Source organism: Triticum urartu, chromosome 1A, assembly GCF_056163025.1.
Source record: "Triticum urartu cultivar PI428250 chromosome 1A, HENAU_Tu73, whole genome shotgun sequence".
Taxonomy (NCBI): Eukaryota; Viridiplantae; Streptophyta; class Magnoliopsida; order Poales; family Poaceae; genus Triticum; species Triticum urartu.
The window spans coordinates 351,478,785-351,496,262 of NC_141873.1; the positions used below are offsets into that span (position 1 = coordinate 351,478,785).

The window sequence follows — 17,478 nt, forward strand, 5'->3', positions numbered from 1 at the left end:
AAGCAATCCAACACACGAGCAAACAAGAAGCGAGCGAAAAAGAGGCGAACGGAAAAAGAGAGGGCGAATAAAATGGCCAGGGTGAAGTGGGGGAGAGGAAAATGAGAGGCAAGTGGCAAATAATATAATGCGAGGGATAAGAGTTTGTGATGAGTACTTGGTATGTCTTGACTTGTGCGTAGACTCCCCGGCAACGGCGCCAGGAATGGCTCGTTGTTGGTAGTCAAATCTTGATTTGACTTGGCGCGAATCTCCCCGGCAACGGCGCCAGAAATCCTTCTTGCTACCTCTTGAGCACTGCATTGGTTTTCCCTTGAAGAGGAAAGGGTGATGCAGTAAAGTAGCGTAAGTATTTCCCTCAGTTTTTTAGAACCAAGGTATCAATCTAGTAGGAGATCACGCTCGAGTCCCATGCACCTACACAAACAAATAAGAACCTCGCAACCAACACGATAAAGGGGTTGTCAATCCCTTCACGGTCACTTACGAGAGTGAGATCTGATAGATATGATAAGATAATATTTTTGGTATTTTTATGATAAAGAGAAATAAAGATGCAAAGTAAAATAAACAGCAATAGAAATAGCTAAGTGTTGGAAGATTAATATGATGGAAGATAGACCCGGGGGCCATAGGTTTCACTAGTGGCTTCTATAAGTATTACAGTGGGTAAACGAATTACTGTCGAGCAATTGATAGAATTGAGCATAGTTATGATATTATCTAGGTATGATCATGTATATAGGCATCACGTCCGTGACAAGTAGACCGAAACGATTCTGCATCTACTACTATTACTCCACACATCGACCGCTATCCAGCATGCATCTAGAGTATTAAGTTCATAAGAACAGAGTAATGCTTTAAGTAAGATGACATGATGTAGAGGGATAAACTCATGCAATATGATATAAACCCCATATTTTTATCCTCGATGGAAACAATACAATACGTGTCATTTCCCCTACTGTCACTGGGATCGAGCACCGCAAGATTGAACCCAAAGCTAAGCACTTCTCCCATTGCAAGAAAGATCAATCTAGTAGGCCAAACCAAACTGATAATTCGAAGAGACTTGCAAAGATAAACCAATCATACATAAAAGAATTCAGAGAAGAATCAAATATTGTTCATAGATAATCTGGATCATAAACCCACAATTCATCGGATCTCGACAAACACACCGCAAAAGAAGATTACATAGAATAGATCTCCAAGAGAATCGAGGAGAACTTTGTATTGAGATCCAAAGAGAGAGAAGAAGCCATCTAGCTACTAGATATGGACCCGAAGGTCTGAAGTAAACTACTCACACATCATCGGAGAGGCCATGGAGTTGATGTAGAGGCCCTCCGTGATCAATGCCCTCTCCGGCGGAGCTCCGGAAAAGGCCCCGGGATGGGATCTTTCGAGTACAGAAGGTTGCGGCGGTGGAATTAGGTTTTCGTGGTGCTCCTGGATGTTTGCGGGGTATGTGGACTTATATAGGAGGAAGAAGTAGCTCAGTGGAGCAACAAGGGGCCCACGAGGGTGGAGGGCGCGCCCCCTGCCTCGTGGCCTCCTCAATTATTTCTTGACGCCCATTCCAAGTCTCCTGGATCACGTTTGTTGAGAAAATCACGTTCCCGAAGGTTTCATTCCGTTTGGACTTCGTTTGATATTCCTTTTCTGCGAAACACTGAAATAGGCAAAAAAAACAGCAATTTGGGTTGGGCCTCCAGTCAATAGGTTAGTCCCAAAAATGATATGAAAGTGTAAAATAAAGCCCATTAACATCCAAAACAGATAATATAATAGCATGGAGCAATCAAAAATTATAGATACATTGGAGACGTATCAATCCACAACGACTCTTGGATCCTTAGAACGCGACGCCTAACCGGCTGGAGGATTCACAGTCCTCAAGTGTAACAAGTCTTCAGGTCACGCAGACAGAAAGACTTCAGTGATGCCTAACACTCTTTGGCTCTGGGTGTTTAGGGCTTTGTCCTCGCAAGGGTTTCTCTCAAAGGCTTCAAGGTGGGTTGCTCTCAAACGACAAAAGCCATGCACTAACTCTGAGCATCCACCAATTTATGGTGTAGGGGTGGGCAATTTATAGCCAGGAGGCAACCCGACCTGATTTGTCCGAAATGACCCTGGGTCACTAAGGAACTGACACGTGTCCAACGGTCATATTTCAAACACACGCGGCAGCTTGACTTGGGCTACAAGTAAAGCTGACTTACCCAGCTCTGGATAAGATTTGCTCTCATTGTCTTCGCTCGAAGACATAGGATTTGGTTGAGCATCACTTCAGCCAGTCTGACTTTGTTCACTTGGACCCTACTTAACAGTACGGTGGTTATTATGACTCGACAAAGAAGAAAAGGAAACTACGAAACAACTATGTCTTTGCAATCCATAGTCTTCATACGATGTCTTCTCATGTCATAGTCTTCAATGTGAAACTCTTCACAGACCACCATTGTCTTCAATGTCTTCACACATTTTTAGGGGTCATCTCTGGTAGGTAAACCAAATCAATGAGGGACTACTACCTGTGTTATCCTACAATTCTCACAAACACATTAGTCCCTCAACCAATTTTGTCGTCAATACTCCAAAACCAACTAGGGGTTTCCGCAATAAATTAGTCATCAAACGAGTGATTCCATCTCGCGTGACTGATGTGATCTACAGAATGTGTGGCTTCTTGCAGCTCTGGAGACCGCTTAGTAAGCGGAGCGACCGCGGCGTCATCGACAACATCATGGCGGGTCTTCGTGCCTCGGCAGCGTCTTTTTCTCCTCCTCCACCGCCACCACCTCCTCCTCCCGAGCCAGATTAGAGTCTCCTTTTAGCTTTATTTGGGGCTTGTCTTGCTGTGCCCCCAGCATGATTCTATGACTTATTGTACTTGACTTTGTGACTTTGGATGCTTGGTGGTATGCTTTATAATATAAAGCGGGGGGAAACCCTTTTTCTTAAACCAACTAGGGGTGGCACTAGATGCACTTACAGGCTTACTAGGGACACATTATTTGTTTATGTATTCACCCATGTATTTAAGTTTCCGATCAATACAATTCTAGCATGAATAATAAACATTTATCATGAATAAGGAAATATAAAATAACATCTTTATTATTGCCTCTAGGGCATATTTCCTTCAGTGTTCCCCTCTCTTGGCCCATAAGGCCCATTAATCTCCCGGGGCTTCCGAGAACCCCTTTCGGTGATCCGATGACTACCCGATACACTCCGAAACCTTTCCGGTGACCAAATAGTATCGTCCTATATATCAATCTTTACCTCCGGACCATTTCGGAGCTCCTTGTCATGTCTGTGATCTCATCCGGGACTCCGAACAACATTCGGTCACCAAATCACACAACTCATATAATACTATATCGTCAACGAACGTTAAGCGTGCGGACCCTATAGGTTTAAGAATGATGTAGACATGACCAACATGCCTCTCCGGTCAATAACCAATAGCGGAACCTGGATACCCATATTGGTTCCTGCATATTCTATGAACATCTTTATCGATCGAACCTTATGACAACATAAATAATTCCCTTTGTCTGTCGGTATGTTACTTGCTCGAGATTCGATCATTGGTATCTTCATACCTAGTGCAATCTCGTTACCGGCAAGTCTCTTTACTCGTTCTGTAATACATCATCTCGTAACTAACTCCTTAGTCATTTTTCTTGCAAGCTTCTTGTGATGTGTATTACCGAGAGGGCCCAGAGATACCTCTCTGATACACGGAGTGACAAATCTTAATCTCAATCCATGCCAACTCAACAGACACCTTCGGAGATACCTGTAGAGAATCTTTATGATCACCCAGTTACATTGTGACGTTTGTTAGCACACAAGGTATTCCTCTGGTATCCGGGAGTTGCATGATCTCATAGTCGAAGGAATATGTATTTGACATGAAGAAAGCAATAGCAATAAACTAAACGATCATATGCTAAGCTAACGGATGGGTCTTGTCCATCACATCATTCTCATAATGATGTGATCCCGTTATCAAGTGACAACATATGTCCATGGTTAGGAAACCTTAACCATCTTTGATCAACGAGCTAGTCTAGTAGAGGCTTACTAGGGACACGGTATTTGTTTATGTATCCACACATGTACTTAAGTTTCCGATAAATACAATTCAGCATGAATAATAAACTTTTATCATGAATAAGGAAATATAATAATAACAACTTTATTATTGCCTCTAGGGAATATTTCCATCAGAATTTTGTCTCTCAAAATCATTTCAATAACAATGCTTATAGGGGTAATTTCAATCCTAGGCCATTTCATGGAAATTCCTCTAATAATTATGGTAATTCCTATGGTAATTCATATATAATAATAATAATAATAATAATAGGATGCCCTCTGATCTTGAAAGTGATATTAAATAATTTATTAATTCTCAAAAGATTTTCAGTACTATGATAGAGGAACAAATTGAATAAAGTTGATGACATGGCTAGGAATATGGATAGGATTGCTCATGATGCGGAAAATTTCAAATCTAAAATTTTGCCACCCAAGCTTGATATTAATGAGTCTATTGAAGCAATCTATGTCTCCATTAATGAAAGTAAATGAAGAACCGCTAGGTTGAGAGCTAAGCGAGAATTCCTAGAAAAGGCTCTTCCGCCTGATTTTTACCGTAACCATGATGAAGATATTAAAATGATTGGTGTCTCACCCATTGAATCTTTTTTAGTAATATAAAACTTGATGAAAAAGGGACTAAATATGAGTCAACTTTAGCTAGAAGGCGTCCCAATTGTTCGGGGGGTGACAATCTTAATGAAAAAATTGATAAAAGTGGGTTTGGAGAGGTTAAAACTTTATTTGATCTCCAAGTGAAGCTAACTAAGGAGATCACAACATGTCCTCCTTTTGTTTTAATTGATCATGCTCATGCAACTAACCCTTTTTGTGAGCATGCTCATCTTGTTGAGGAGAACACTAAATTGAAGGAGCAACTTGAGAAAGGCCTTGTCTCGTGCATACAAGGTGAGAATAACCTCAACAAACTTTTGAGCAATCAAAAGGAAGTTCTAGCTAAGGAGGGGCTTGGATTTGCACCCAAGTCGAAGAAGAAGAACATCAAGAAGAGCAAGACCAAGCAATCTCTTCCTCTCGAAGATGTATTTGTGAAGGAGGGAGAGAATGCTCCAAAGGAGAAGAAGAACAAGGTGGTGGGTGGTAGCCAAAAGGGGCAAAGCCACTTATCCCGATCATGCCAACGATTTTAAACATTCTTATGCTTTATGTCGTGCTAGTGAAAGCCAACTAGAACTCTGTTGCTGATGAAGAATGGCAAAAGAGCAGTTGGAACGGTTGATTCATTGGAAGGAAAATTGTGAGTCGTGAAGTCTTAACACCCACTTTTTGGTAACCCAAGTGGATGATTTCTAATATAGTAACTCCAGTGATAACAGTGGAAAGAGGAGTCTCACTCCATGCTTTGTGACACCGTCAAACAAGAGTCCTTCGAGGGAAGAGTGAAAAAGAGAGGTTGAATAAAGGGAGAGGTGATCGATACTCTGCCACACTTGAGACCATGGTGATAGTAAATAAGGAGCTTGCCATAGATAAGGGAGCAGATAAGGACTCAAAATTGATGGAGCCCAAAGAATTGGAGGAGCTCCAGTTTGCCTTAGAGGAGCGAAGGTGATCCATGATGGGACGCCAAATTGCTGATGAGGAGATCATGTTGAGGAACAAGCAAGAGAAGCAGGAGCAAAGGCTTAAGTTCATGAATTTAGAGGCCCTTTATGAGAAGGGGAAAGCCTACTTCGAGCTTATGCGCTGTTAGTGAGAAGGATACCTAATCGAAGGAGGGGGGCCTATGGGCGTACCTAGACCGAGCTGCACGAACGAGTGTGTAAGGGCTCCATGAGTCCCACACCCATTGTGCCCCGAGTACATTCAAAGGGGATGAAGATGGGTGTGATAAGTTAGAGAATACACTATTATGGGAGATATGTCCCTGTTATAATGGGATGATCATACTCGAAGATAGTTCCTGAACTACTAACATTTCATCTACCTATAAAAGGATAGATGCACCTCTATCAAGGATCAAGTCATTCCAGGAGCAATAAGCCCATAACAAGCTAATTATAGATCCACTCCATTGTAATCCTCATACTGATTCATAAAAAAATAGACAGGGCGTAGGGGTATTACCCACCTGGGAGGCTAAAGTTGGGTAAAACACTATGCCACCTTCGTTGCTATCGAGATCCCTTCGGCACCGCTACTCCCTCTACTGTCTTCCACGGCCTCTAGTAGATCATAAGATTAGTAGTGCATTAATCGTCGACATGCATGATCAATTTTGCCGGCCAAGGCAACGTGCAACTACATGAGAGGTTTCAGTCCCAGGTTCGTCATGCCAGTGATGGTAACTTGGGTGGCATGGTGGCGATGAGAGGGCATGATGGTTGAACTATCATTACTGATTTGGTTGGTAGTTGTCTTGTGATGATGACCTCTTTTGGATGAATTATGCTTGTTTAATCTCAATTTGAAATTTTGAACTTCTAACTTTGATATGTATTGGAATTGTGAGGATATGATCATATTTTTTTGAATTCTTGTCCGCCCATTTATTTATCACCACTTTGGTCTTTTATTAGTCAATGGTTTATAGATGAGAGGACACCCTAACAATATCGATTTAACATTCCATTATCGAATCTCCTAAATTGGAAACAGGAAAAGTAATCGAAATCTTGTGCCAAGGGGCCATACGAAATTCACTCGTGATAAATCCCGATGATAGTTTGAATGTGAAGAAGAGATATATATAGCCAAATAAAAGGTAGGCAAGCAATTTTAGACTTGATGTTGGAGAAGAGAAATGATTCCTAAGACTCATCCCTTCTATACATAAAATTGTTTTTTGATCATCATTTTTGGGTAACCTACCAAAGATACTCTTACCGACTGCCATAACTCAAGGCATGAGCAAATGCCATAGTTAGGTTTATGATTTGTGATCCTGTAACAAGGAGAGGACTAGGACACCGATGTACATAGTCAGGAGCAACGTTACATCCATGACTGACTTTTATGGAGTTGCGTTTTACATGTTTCTATGGCAAGTTTTGGAAAATGGAGCCCCCCCACACTTGAAATTCGGAGTGAAGGAAAAGGGTTTGTAGGACTTTTCATTGGATTCACTCATAAATTGTATCCACTCCGATTTAAAACAAGTGTCGTAATTTTAAAGTAAAGTTCAAAATAAATGTCACAGATTTAAACTAATGTTAGGAGGAAGTAGCAATTTCGGTATAGATTTTTCTTATAATAGTGTGGTGTATTTTTGTCATGCGTTTACCGAAGATTTCCTAGAAAAGCTAGGAGCATGGGGTAAATTCTTATCCGGTCGGACCGGCAACATAAACTTGCTTCCGTTTTCTCTTTCTCAGCCTGGCCGTGGCCGGCCGCGCGAGCTCCACGTCCTCTTCTCCCTCCCCCACACCCTAATCCACTCCATTTCCCTGCTCCGAACACGGCACGGCTCCTCCTCTCCCACTCCCATCCTCCTCTTCAATGGCGCTCGCCTCCACCACCGCCTCCCGCCTCATCAGCCGCCGCCTCGCCGCTCCCCTCCCGCCTCCTCCTTCCTCTTCCTGCGCCGCGCCGCGAGGAGGAGCCAGGCCAGGGCTGCGCCGGTTCGCGGTGCGCTGGGAGGGCAGGCCGAGGGCGCTCCTGGGAGGATTCTCGGACGCCGACGAAGATGCCAGCGACGACGAGGACGAGGAGGATGGCCCGGGCGCGCTCAGCGGTGGGCCGCCGAGGCAGGAGCAGGAGTGCGAGGACGTCATCGAGCTCGCCGCCGCTGCCTTCTCCGGGCCCGAGCGCTGGGACGTGCTCGGACTCGGCCAGGCCATGGTGCGCACATTCTTACCGTTGCTAATCTGCAATCAACCAGTAGCTTCAAGCCTTCAACATAACGTAGGGCATTGACTGGTTAGGACTCTGACAAGATTTTGGTGTTGTTTTTACTGTTAATGATTTAACATTTCGACTTGTGCAAGTTTGACGGTGTTTACTAATGACCTGAATGTTTCCTCGATGTTTGGTCGTGCTACTATATTGTTTCCTAAGTAAATGTGGAATTGAAGGTGGTTTCCCGATGCCAAATTGCAAGAAACCAGTAGCTGGGAAAACAAACATTGACCCCTTCCATGCACCACAAATGCAGAATACACATTGCTAGTAATTGGTGTGAATAGGCTGTGGTGGCTGTCACTAGTGTCAGGGATTCGTCTTGTGGCCTATCTCGTTGATTATTTGCTGCTTGTATGTGCACAAATACAATTTATTCGTCATATGTGTTGTTGGTGCCAAATATGTAATGTACACCAGTACAGAGTACAGACATTCGATCTATTTGGATAAGCTCTTGGGATCAATGGTACTAACTTATGAACGGTTTCTTGCTCAAATAGGTTGACTTCTCAGGCATGGTGGATGATGAATTCCTCGAGAGACTGGGCATAGAGAAGGGTACTAGAAAGGTCGTTAACCATGAGGAGAGGGGACGGGTCTTGCGTGCCATGGATGGCTGCACCTACAAGGCCGCTGCCGGAGGCTCATTGTCCAACTCGCTTGTGGCTCTAGCAAGGCTTGGTAGTAGTCGGGCCAGCAGCTACCCTGAGCTTAGAATAGCAATGGCCGGCAGTGTGGGCAGTGACCCACTTGGTAGTTTCTACAGGTAAAATTCACTAAGACAATATCTTCACTGCCTCTGATCTTGTTGTACTATTGCTACCAGTAAGGCTTTTGAACATTGTCTGACATCAAACTGTTGTTTGGATCATGCTGTTAGGCAAAAGCTGCATCGTGCTAATGTGCAATTCTTGTCCAAGCCGGTCAAAGATGGGACTACTGGCACTGTGATTGTTCTAACAACTCCAGATGCACAGCGAACTATGCTTGCTTACCAGGTTAGTTTCTTCACCAACGGCTTTCTGCTTTTTACAATAGTTGGTAAACTTGTCCAGATTATGATGTATCGTTAGACATAATTTATATGCTCTTTACTCTTTGGGTACTTCGGAGTTGTGCTAATGCCTTCCGGAAGATGCATCAATTCACTGTTTGGCTTCTTAAGACCGTATATTATACACATGATCTTATTTGAAGTACGTATGGCATTGTGAACATCCATCTTATATCAAAGATTCAATGGACAAGTATAATTTATTTTGCTGGCCATTTATGTAGAAATACTCCTGGTACTACCTTATTCTCTAATGATGCCTTGTAACTTGTCTTGCAGGGTACCTCTTCAACTTTGGCTTACGATTCAGACTTGGCAGAGATAGTATCCAAGTCAAATTTACTGATAGTGGAAGGGTACCTTTTTGAGTTTAGTCATACAATTGAAGCCATCAAGCAGGCATGTGAAGATGCTAAGAAGAATGGTGCACTTATTGCTGTTTCGGCATCAGATGTGTCATGCATCAAGCGTTGCCACAGTGATTTTTGGTGAGACTAACCTCCGGGCGATTTCCTGTTTCTATGGCACTTGCAATTATCTCGTCCCAGTTGCACATCCTCTTCAGTCTATAAGTCATCCTCCATTTCCTTTTAATTAACAAGAGGTCCATGAGTAGATCAGGGAAAGGTGTTGCTTTTACTTGCTTCCTACGGTGGTGATGACATGTGCCTGCTCTAGAAAATGCTACATCAGTGGGCTACATGACATGGTAGTTCTATGTGTTGATCATGTGACTGACATCATCAACAGAGCCATATAGTTCTGTATGCTTGTTTGTGATTGCAAGTGTATTTTTGCTCCACGTTCTCTATTATGGTAGCACAATGCTCTGCATATCCCAGCACCACTGACCTCGGTCCTAAACATTTTCAGGGACATCGTAGGGAACTATGCAGACATACTGTTCGCCAATGCCAACGAAGCAAGGGCGTTCTGCGAGCTAACCTCAGAAGAGAGCACGGTCTCAGCTGCGAGATACTTGAGTCATTCTATCCCTCTAGTGTCTGTTACAGATGGTATGCATGGTTCTTACATCGGTGTGAAAGGTGAAGCAATATACATCCCCCCGCCGGCATGTATACCTGTGGACACCTGCGGAGCTGGTGATGCATACGCATCAGGAATCCTGTACGGTATCCTCCGGGGCGCATCGGATTTGAAGGGCATCGGCCTGCTGGCGGCGCAGGTAGCCGCTGTTGTCGTCGGGCAGCAAGGCACGCGCCTGAGGGTTAAGGATGCTGACAGGTTGGCTGAATCGTTCGAGTTCCACCTTGACAACTTGGAGTTCTGTTCAGATGCTGGAACGGACCAGGTTCCCAACTTATGATTTTTCCTCCCCCTCAAGTCCCAAGTCCTCGACAGGCGGCGACGATGGGAACTACTGGGGGCTGAAGTGGGCTGTGCCCCCTTCTCTAGAAGATCTCTTGAGCAATTGTTTAGTTTTACCACTCAGACTCAGGTTCTATATAAATGCTAAACCAGCACCTCCTTCCTTTGAAAAGCATACTAGCAGGTAAATTCCATCAGATTGCCGGCCCTTCAACTTCAAGCCCCGCCGCGACAGGTCGTAGGCACATTCACTTGTATATAGCATCTCATTCCTTTAGTCCTAGCTCATTGTCAGCTCTCTCGGCCTCTGTCACCATTTCATCACTTACATTTTTGCACGGGAAGGATGCTACATACATGATACATGGGTGTTTTTATTTCGAAAAAGGAACATGATATCATATGTTTGGCTGTAATGTAATGCAGTCGAAAGACAAATGCCATCTTGGTCTAGAATGTGAATAAACTTCTTTCGGCGGAACCCGTGTGTCCACTGACCGAATTCGCGTCAAAGGGGATATGCTTATCACCACAACTGTAATGCGATCGTCCGACTTCGTTGGATGGGGATTCGATGTGGTTGGGTGGAACGTCGCCTTCAGCAGCGAAAGGTATAATATCTTGAGCTATACTAGTCAGAGCTGTACTGCAACCAAGTGCAGTTCAGTGCCCCAGATTCTCTTCTTTCTGGTAGCCTATATATATATGCTACTTGTTCTGCTAGCTTTGTTTCTACTAGCTTGTTAAATTTTTGGATGCTGCGTGGCGTGGAGCACACGTATGCTTGCTTGTTTGCAAACTTTTCTTGTTTGATCTGGGAACGCCACCCGACTGTAAAATGTTTCCTTATAGATACGTGTCGACCTGCTGAGCCATTGCCTCGAACAGTTGGCGAGAGCTGTAGACTGTAGAGTTGTTAGCACCATTTGAGGAGCTCCACCCCATGATAAAGAAAAGTTTTACATATATACCCCCTCTGTAAATTTATATAAGATCCAGTGATCTATATTCATTTCTCCGACAATATATCCATTTTCTCGACAAGTATTTTTGGAGGAAGGGAGTATCAGTTTAGTTTACAGAGGGAGTACCAGCTAGAATTTGTAGCAAAATCAGCAACATTGAAGGCTGACTATCTCTGCGCAAAAATTCAAAGCCTGAAGTAGTGTGATGCATCGTATTAATGTGGCGAGTTAGTGCGGATCCGGAATAACGTGGCAGAAATTTCATGGGCAGCAGTTTTAATTCTCCCGGGATTCATGACGCGCAAGCAAATACCCGTTACGTCCCTGGCTACCCCCCACCGCTTGCTTGCATAGGCCGTAAATACCAGCGGCAGCCAGGGGCAATCGTGACAATTCCGAAAAGGAAAGGAAAACTCCCACGGAGACGCACGCATCCCCCTTCTCTACTTGACTCGGAATCCAACAGCACGAAACGAACGCACCGCTCGCTTCCGCCCCTCCCCAACCTCCGTACCCTCCCTCCCCCCACCGCCGCGCCGTCCGCGCCCGCCGCCTCAGCTGAGCGACGGCCGGGCCCTCTCGGCGGCGGCGATCGACGATGGTGGTGGCCACGGAGGAAATGGCGGTCTACTGCTTCGACACCCTCGTCGCCCACTACAGCGGCGAGCAGCCGCCGCCGCCCGCCTTCGAGGAGGGCGTCCAGTAAGCCTCCTCCTCCTCCTCCTCCTCCCAGGCCGCGATCGGCCTCTCCCCTCCACGCCGTAAAGGACGGGCTTTCACGGCGGTCTGGCGTGGTTTCTGGTCAATTTCGCCGCGGATTTGGGGGAAGGGCTCGCCTTTTACGGCGGCGAGAGTGGATTTGGGCGTTTGCTGGCTTGGATTCATCGAGTGTATTCGCTAATATCAGATGCAGAGATTATCTTAAGTAGAGAAGAGGAAATAAGAAACACTCCCTCCTTTCACAGATATAAAGATGCTGCAACTTTCTTTTTTTGAATCAGATGTATATATAGACACGTTTTTAGTGTGTGTTTTCACTCATTTCAGTCCACATCTAGTCCATATTGAAATATTCAAAACGTTTTATACTTGTGAATGGTGGGAGTCCACATGTTTTTGCATGTTTGGCCTTCCAGCTTTTGGTACCGATTCCTATCCTGCCATTCGTAAAATGTTGTCAGAGTTCCATCACAATATTGTAGGTTTATTAAGACTGTTTAGCTAATAAGGTAGTTTCTGAAAAAACGTGTTAGTGTTATCTGGAAAAACATATATGTACCATGTCTGAGCTCAGTGGGTTAAATCTTGTAACTTCAGCCCACTGTTTGTCACCTGGAAGAAGGCTACCAATGGTTCCGAGCCACGCCTAAGGGGATGCATCGGAACTTTGGAGCCCCGTCAGATTGTAAGCGGCTTCAAGGATTACGCGCTGACCAGGTAACTGTTGTAAGGACATAAGATTTCCATGTGCTTGGTATCAATATTTTCATGTGCGCTACCAGTCAGTGTTGCACACTATCTATTAGTTGGATCATATGAACCAACTAAGATCTCACTTGCAGTGCCCTGAGGGATCGGCGCTTTTCTCCGATACAGTCCAAAGAGCTGCCATATTTGGAATGCACAGTTTCTATATTGACTGAATACGAAACTGCACTCAACCACCTTGATTGGGAGGTTTGCTCCTACATGCTATTAACTCTAATTCCATTGGTGTCTATGGTCTTACAGCCAAAAAATTGCATCAACGCCATTTTCTTATGAGACTGCAGGTTGGAAAGCATGGTTTAATTATTGAGTTCACCGATCCTGACTATAATGTAAGACGGAGTGGAACTTATTTACCTGAGGTTGCTGCCCATGAAGGTGAGCACTTATCACCTACATATCCCTCCACCAATATCCCTCAGTTCTTAAAACTGCTACACACAGTTACATAATCAGCCCAAAACCCGTTGAAAATTTCTACTGAGTTACAATGCCATTGTGTTGTTGAGAAATTTGTCCCCACATGCCAATGTATTTTGGCTTTGTGTATCTCTATATAGAGTCTGCCATTTAGCTAGCAAAATCAACCCTCCAGTCTGTACCCTGTTTAGATATCAAGTACTCATCGCAGTTTACTCACTTGCTTGAATGTATAAAGAACCTCAATGCAAGAGAGCCTCAAAGTGCTGGATATGTTAACTTCATGGGATTTCGCAATATCACATGTCCATATATGGATGAAATAAATAAAATTGAAGAGCGCGGGAGAACAAATAAAAATCTTTTAATCAGTACATTCCCATTTTAGTTGCCTCTCTCTCGATATATATGACATAGTCCTGAGATACCTGGCAGGATGGACACAACTAGAGACCATTGACTCGCTCATGAGGAAGGCTGGCTATAATGGCACCATCACCGAGTCTTTGAGGAAGAAAATCCGCGTCACCCGCTACCAGAGTACCCTGTACACCATGCACTATGGTGAATATACTGCATATGTCAAGAAGAACAGAGGTGAAATTAACGGGGCACCCATAGTTAATGGATTCAAACCAGGCCAGTGATTTATCTGTACTGTAGCAGGTAATACAACTATTTTTAATTTGGCTTGGAAGGAATTGGTGTGAGAATTTGTTCGAAAAAATCAACTCTAGTCATTGATCTGCCATCATGCCATTTCATTCCAAAGAATGTGGGGTGCCATGTCAACGGCCCTCATGTCGTTCTGGGACAAATTAAATGGTGATGGTTATGTATCTGTAAGCCTATGCACTTTGATTACAAATAATTGTGTGAAATTAATTGATTTAAGTTGTTCATTCACTGGTTATGATACCAGTAATCTTGTCTTGTTACTACTTGAGATTTGATCTGGAATGTTAGTCAAAAGCTCAAACATAACAATTATTGCCAAGAAAAATACAGGATGAACTCACAATCTGATGTTTGTTGTGACCAACTGAAGCATGAAGAACAATTCTGAAATTACTTGGTACTATGGCAGTGCCCTTCTGTTCCTTTCCACTCTAGACAACTGGAGGCAGGCACCTCACACAAAGAGCAATAACACTGCATTGTGTAGAACAGCAAATTATTTATGCTGGAAAGGAATTTATCATAGTATAGTGGAATCTCTAAAAAGACATATACTCCCTCCGTCCCAAAATAAGTGTCTCAAGCTTAGTACTCCCTCCGTCCGGAAATACTTGTCCTAGAAATGATTGAAAATGAATGTATCTATAACTAAAATAAGTCTAGATACAACCATTTGTAGGACAAGTATTTCCAGGCGGAGGGAGTACAACTTTGTACTAGAGTTAATACAAAGTTGAGACACTTATGTAGAGACAGAGGGAGTATTTAGGAAGGGAGGGAGTGCTTGCAAGCAATCATGGATGGGCAGTCAGTCAGGTTACCTTGCGACAACGGCTCTCGTGCGGAGTTGTATCAAATGGGTAATTCCCACACAGGTGCCTTGGATGCGGAAAGTCTTTCAGTGCCACCTAGTTATTCATCATCATGGAGTATATCAGAGATATTGTCACATTTATATGGATTCAACATCATAAAACATTGAACAGTTCTTGTCACACAAAATCTGAATCATTTGCACTTAGTAGTACTACTGTTATTTGTGGAGCATAAAACATCATTTCTCATTGCAAGCATGCTCAGATTACTTAATACATAGATGTAATATAGCAAGCTGGAAAGCCAGTTCAAAGAGCCTGTTTGGCTACTACAACTACGTCGTCACCGTCTTCCTCATTAAACACTCTTCCTTCAGGGCTGAGTTTATCCATCTCAGGGAGATGGTCATACCCATCCTCTTCTCCGACACACTCTTCAGCACCAAGATGGTCTTCAGGTTTGTGCTTTATCGGCGACATGACAGGAACAGCAACATCCTCAAAGTATTCAGATTCAGACTTCAGCAGCGGCATGGCAGGGATGGTTTTCTCCTTGGAGAGTTCATCCGTGCCACTGTTGTGCGTTACCGGCGACAAGTCAGGAATGACGACCTCCTCAAAGCATTCAGACCCGCATTTCAGCGGCGACATGTCAGGGATGATTTCCTCCTCGATGGGTTCATCCACAGCACCGGCATTGCCTTCAGTCTCACACTTTGCCTGTGACATGCCAGGATTGACGACCTCCTCGAAGCATTCAGAGTCACACTTCAGCAGCGACATCTCAGGCATGACTTCCTCCTCAGAGAGTTCATGCTCATCGCCACCACTGGTGCCATCTTCAGGTTCGCCATTCACTGGCAACATGACAGGAACGCTCTTCGGCAGCAGCACGTCAGGGATGGTTTCAGGGAAGAGCTCGTTCGCACCATTGCCATCTTCAGGTTCACGCTTGACCGGAGACATGTCAGCGAAGAGCCCCCCAAAGGGCAGTTCGGAATCGGACATCACCAGCAGTGGCTCGACAAGGGTGCTTTTGACATCAGGCTTGGCCTCAAGAGGCTCCATCTGATGGATAGTAGGTTCATCTTCTTCAATCTCATAGGGGTTATCCAAGCGATCACCAGCAATGCGTCCGTGCAGGCCACCATTACCATTGGCGATGATAGGGATGGTTTCTGCAGAATGCTCCGACCGATCTACTTCCACCTTGACTTTGATCTACAGGGCATGACAGGAAAAAGAGAAGATGTTCCCGTGGTTCATGAATTTTACATCAGGTGAATATTATGTTTAAGAAAACAAACAATTTCCTCGGTGCCTTCCGATTCATATGCAGCTACCGAGTTAACAGAACAATTACTGATCTGAACTCCAATGGAAAATTAACCGGCCAGACATGTTTTGGGGGGGGGGGGGGGGGGGGGGGGGGGGTAGAAGATAATGGGAGGAAGAGAGAGTGAGAGAGAACCTACCGGGCCTTTCGCCGCAACCACGACCACATCGTCGTCGGCTGATGCTTTGAGGTTCACCTTCTTGGCGAACTCGGCGGGGTCTATCTCGCAGCAGTCGTCGTCTTCCTCGGCGTCGAGTGGTCCTCCTCCGATCTCCAGTATCTTCACCATTGCCGCCCTTCGCTGTTTGAGCTTCTCCTTGCTCTGCTCGGTAGAATGGGCGATTGCCATACGGGAAAGGTGGAGCCCTTTATATGCAGCGGATAGCAATGCCTGATTTATGGCGCATTGAGAACAGGTTGCGGAATCCCAAATGGCACGCTGGTGACCAAGGAGCCTTGTGTGGGAACCGAAGGGACTCTGCACCAAGTCATCAATATACCACGCATTAGGCCCTTCTCCATGGAGTGAGAAGTTATGGTGCACGCGTTTAGAAGTTTCAAAAAAAATATATAAATAAAATCTGTGAAAAAATTATGTGTTCACTACGGATCCATGAAAAATTGTTTTGAACAATATAATTGTAAGCTGTATGGGCCCAAAAGCAAATAAAAGGCCTATTTAAAAATACTTTTGTTTAGGGCACATCTAGGTGTGCATAATTTATTGCACATCTAAATGACACAATCAAGCATAAAATGGAAAGGAAAAGAAAAAAGAAAATATTCACTTGAATTTCCGCGTGAGATCAATGACATAAGACTTAGATGTGCAATACTTATGACACATGTGAAAGTAAAACGTTGTGAAATTTTGCACATACATAGCATACATGTGTGTGTTTATAAAAAACTTATTTTTTAAGGGTTGTAGAAAATGTTTTTTTAATGGGCACCATAGTGCCCGTGCACAACTAGCAATGCCCAATGCTTGTTCAGAGTTACTACTACTACTACGCCTTATTTCTCCTCATAAAGTGGAGGCACTGTTGTCCATTAAAACTTGATATGATAAAAGCCTATGACATAATTGAATGGAATTACTTGCAGGCGATAATGGGGTTCATTAAGAAGTGGGTTGATATTGTCATGAGCTTGGTAAGGACAATCACGCACTCAGTTTTATTTAATGGAAAGAAATTGCAGGAGTTCAAGCCACCCCGTGGGATTCGACAAGGAAACCCAATCTCCCCATACTTCTTGCTGATAGCAGTAGAGGGCCTTTCGTGCCCCATACCTCTTTGACATAAACTAGTGTCGGTGGCATCACGTCCATAGCAACAATGATGTGAGTGGCCTCACCCACCGGTGAGATGATGACCCACAAGTATAGGGAATCTATCGTAGTCCTTTCGA

At 44.1% G+C, this 17,478-nt stretch overlaps 3 protein-coding genes across 3 annotated transcripts; 2 read left to right on the forward strand and 1 right to left on the reverse strand.

Annotated features, from left to right (window-relative positions):
• Window positions 1-7,446: 7,446 nt before the first annotated feature.
• NARA5 (pfkB-like carbohydrate kinase family protein) lies at window positions 7,447-10,844 on the forward strand. Its single transcript, XM_048676319.2, has 5 exons — window positions 7,447-7,920; window positions 8,481-8,746; window positions 8,861-8,978; window positions 9,314-9,522; window positions 9,908-10,844. The coding sequence occupies exons 1-5, from the start codon at window positions 7,579-7,581 to the stop codon at window positions 10,359-10,361; spliced, it is 1,389 nt and encodes a 462-aa protein (XP_048532276.2). The 5' UTR covers window positions 7,447-7,578; the 3' UTR covers window positions 10,362-10,844.
• A 928-nt stretch (window positions 10,845-11,772) lies between these two features.
• LOC125511055 (AMMECR1 family) lies at window positions 11,773-14,138 on the forward strand. Its single transcript, XM_048676339.2, has 5 exons — window positions 11,773-12,030; window positions 12,646-12,765; window positions 12,891-13,005; window positions 13,101-13,194; window positions 13,672-14,138. The coding sequence occupies exons 1-5, from the start codon at window positions 11,927-11,929 to the stop codon at window positions 13,881-13,883; spliced, it is 645 nt and encodes a 214-aa protein (XP_048532296.2). The 5' UTR covers window positions 11,773-11,926; the 3' UTR covers window positions 13,884-14,138.
• Window positions 14,139-14,396: 258 nt separating this feature from the next.
• Window positions 14,397-16,623, reverse strand: LOC125511044 (uncharacterized). Its single transcript, XM_048676329.2, has 2 exons — window positions 16,205-16,623; window positions 14,397-15,950 (listed from the first exon to the last, which is right to left on the reverse strand). The coding sequence occupies exons 1-2, from the start codon at window positions 16,412-16,414 to the stop codon at window positions 15,039-15,041; spliced, it is 1,122 nt and encodes a 373-aa protein (XP_048532286.2). The 5' UTR covers window positions 16,415-16,623; the 3' UTR covers window positions 14,397-15,038.
• Between the last annotated feature and the right edge of the window lie 855 nt (window positions 16,624-17,478).

Excerpts from the sequence above, each read along its gene's own strand:
- LOC125511044 (XM_048676329.2), bottom strand. The coding sequence starts at position 16,414 with ATGGCAATCGCCCATTCTACCGAGCAGAGCAAGGAGAAGCTCAAACAG. Across the intron at positions 15,951-16,204 it reads TGGTTGCGGCGAAAGGCCCG|ATCAAAGTCAAGGTGGAAGT; the intron begins GTAGGTTCTCTC and ends CATGCCCTGTAG.
- LOC125511055 (XM_048676339.2), top strand. The coding sequence starts at position 11,927 with ATGGTGGTGGCCACGGAGGAAATGGCGGTCTACTGCTTCGACACCCTC. Across the intron at positions 12,031-12,645 it reads GCCTTCGAGGAGGGCGTCCA|CCCACTGTTTGTCACCTGGA; the intron begins GTAAGCCTCCTC and ends TTGTAACTTCAG. Across the intron at positions 12,766-12,890 it reads AAGGATTACGCGCTGACCAG|TGCCCTGAGGGATCGGCGCT; the intron begins GTAACTGTTGTA and ends TCTCACTTGCAG.
- NARA5 (XM_048676319.2), top strand. The coding sequence starts at position 7,579 with ATGGCGCTCGCCTCCACCACCGCCTCCCGCCTCATCAGCCGCCGCCTC. Across the intron at positions 7,921-8,480 it reads TCGGACTCGGCCAGGCCATG|GTTGACTTCTCAGGCATGGT; the intron begins GTGCGCACATTC and ends TTGCTCAAATAG. Across the intron at positions 8,747-8,860 it reads CCACTTGGTAGTTTCTACAG|GCAAAAGCTGCATCGTGCTA; the intron begins GTAAAATTCACT and ends TCATGCTGTTAG.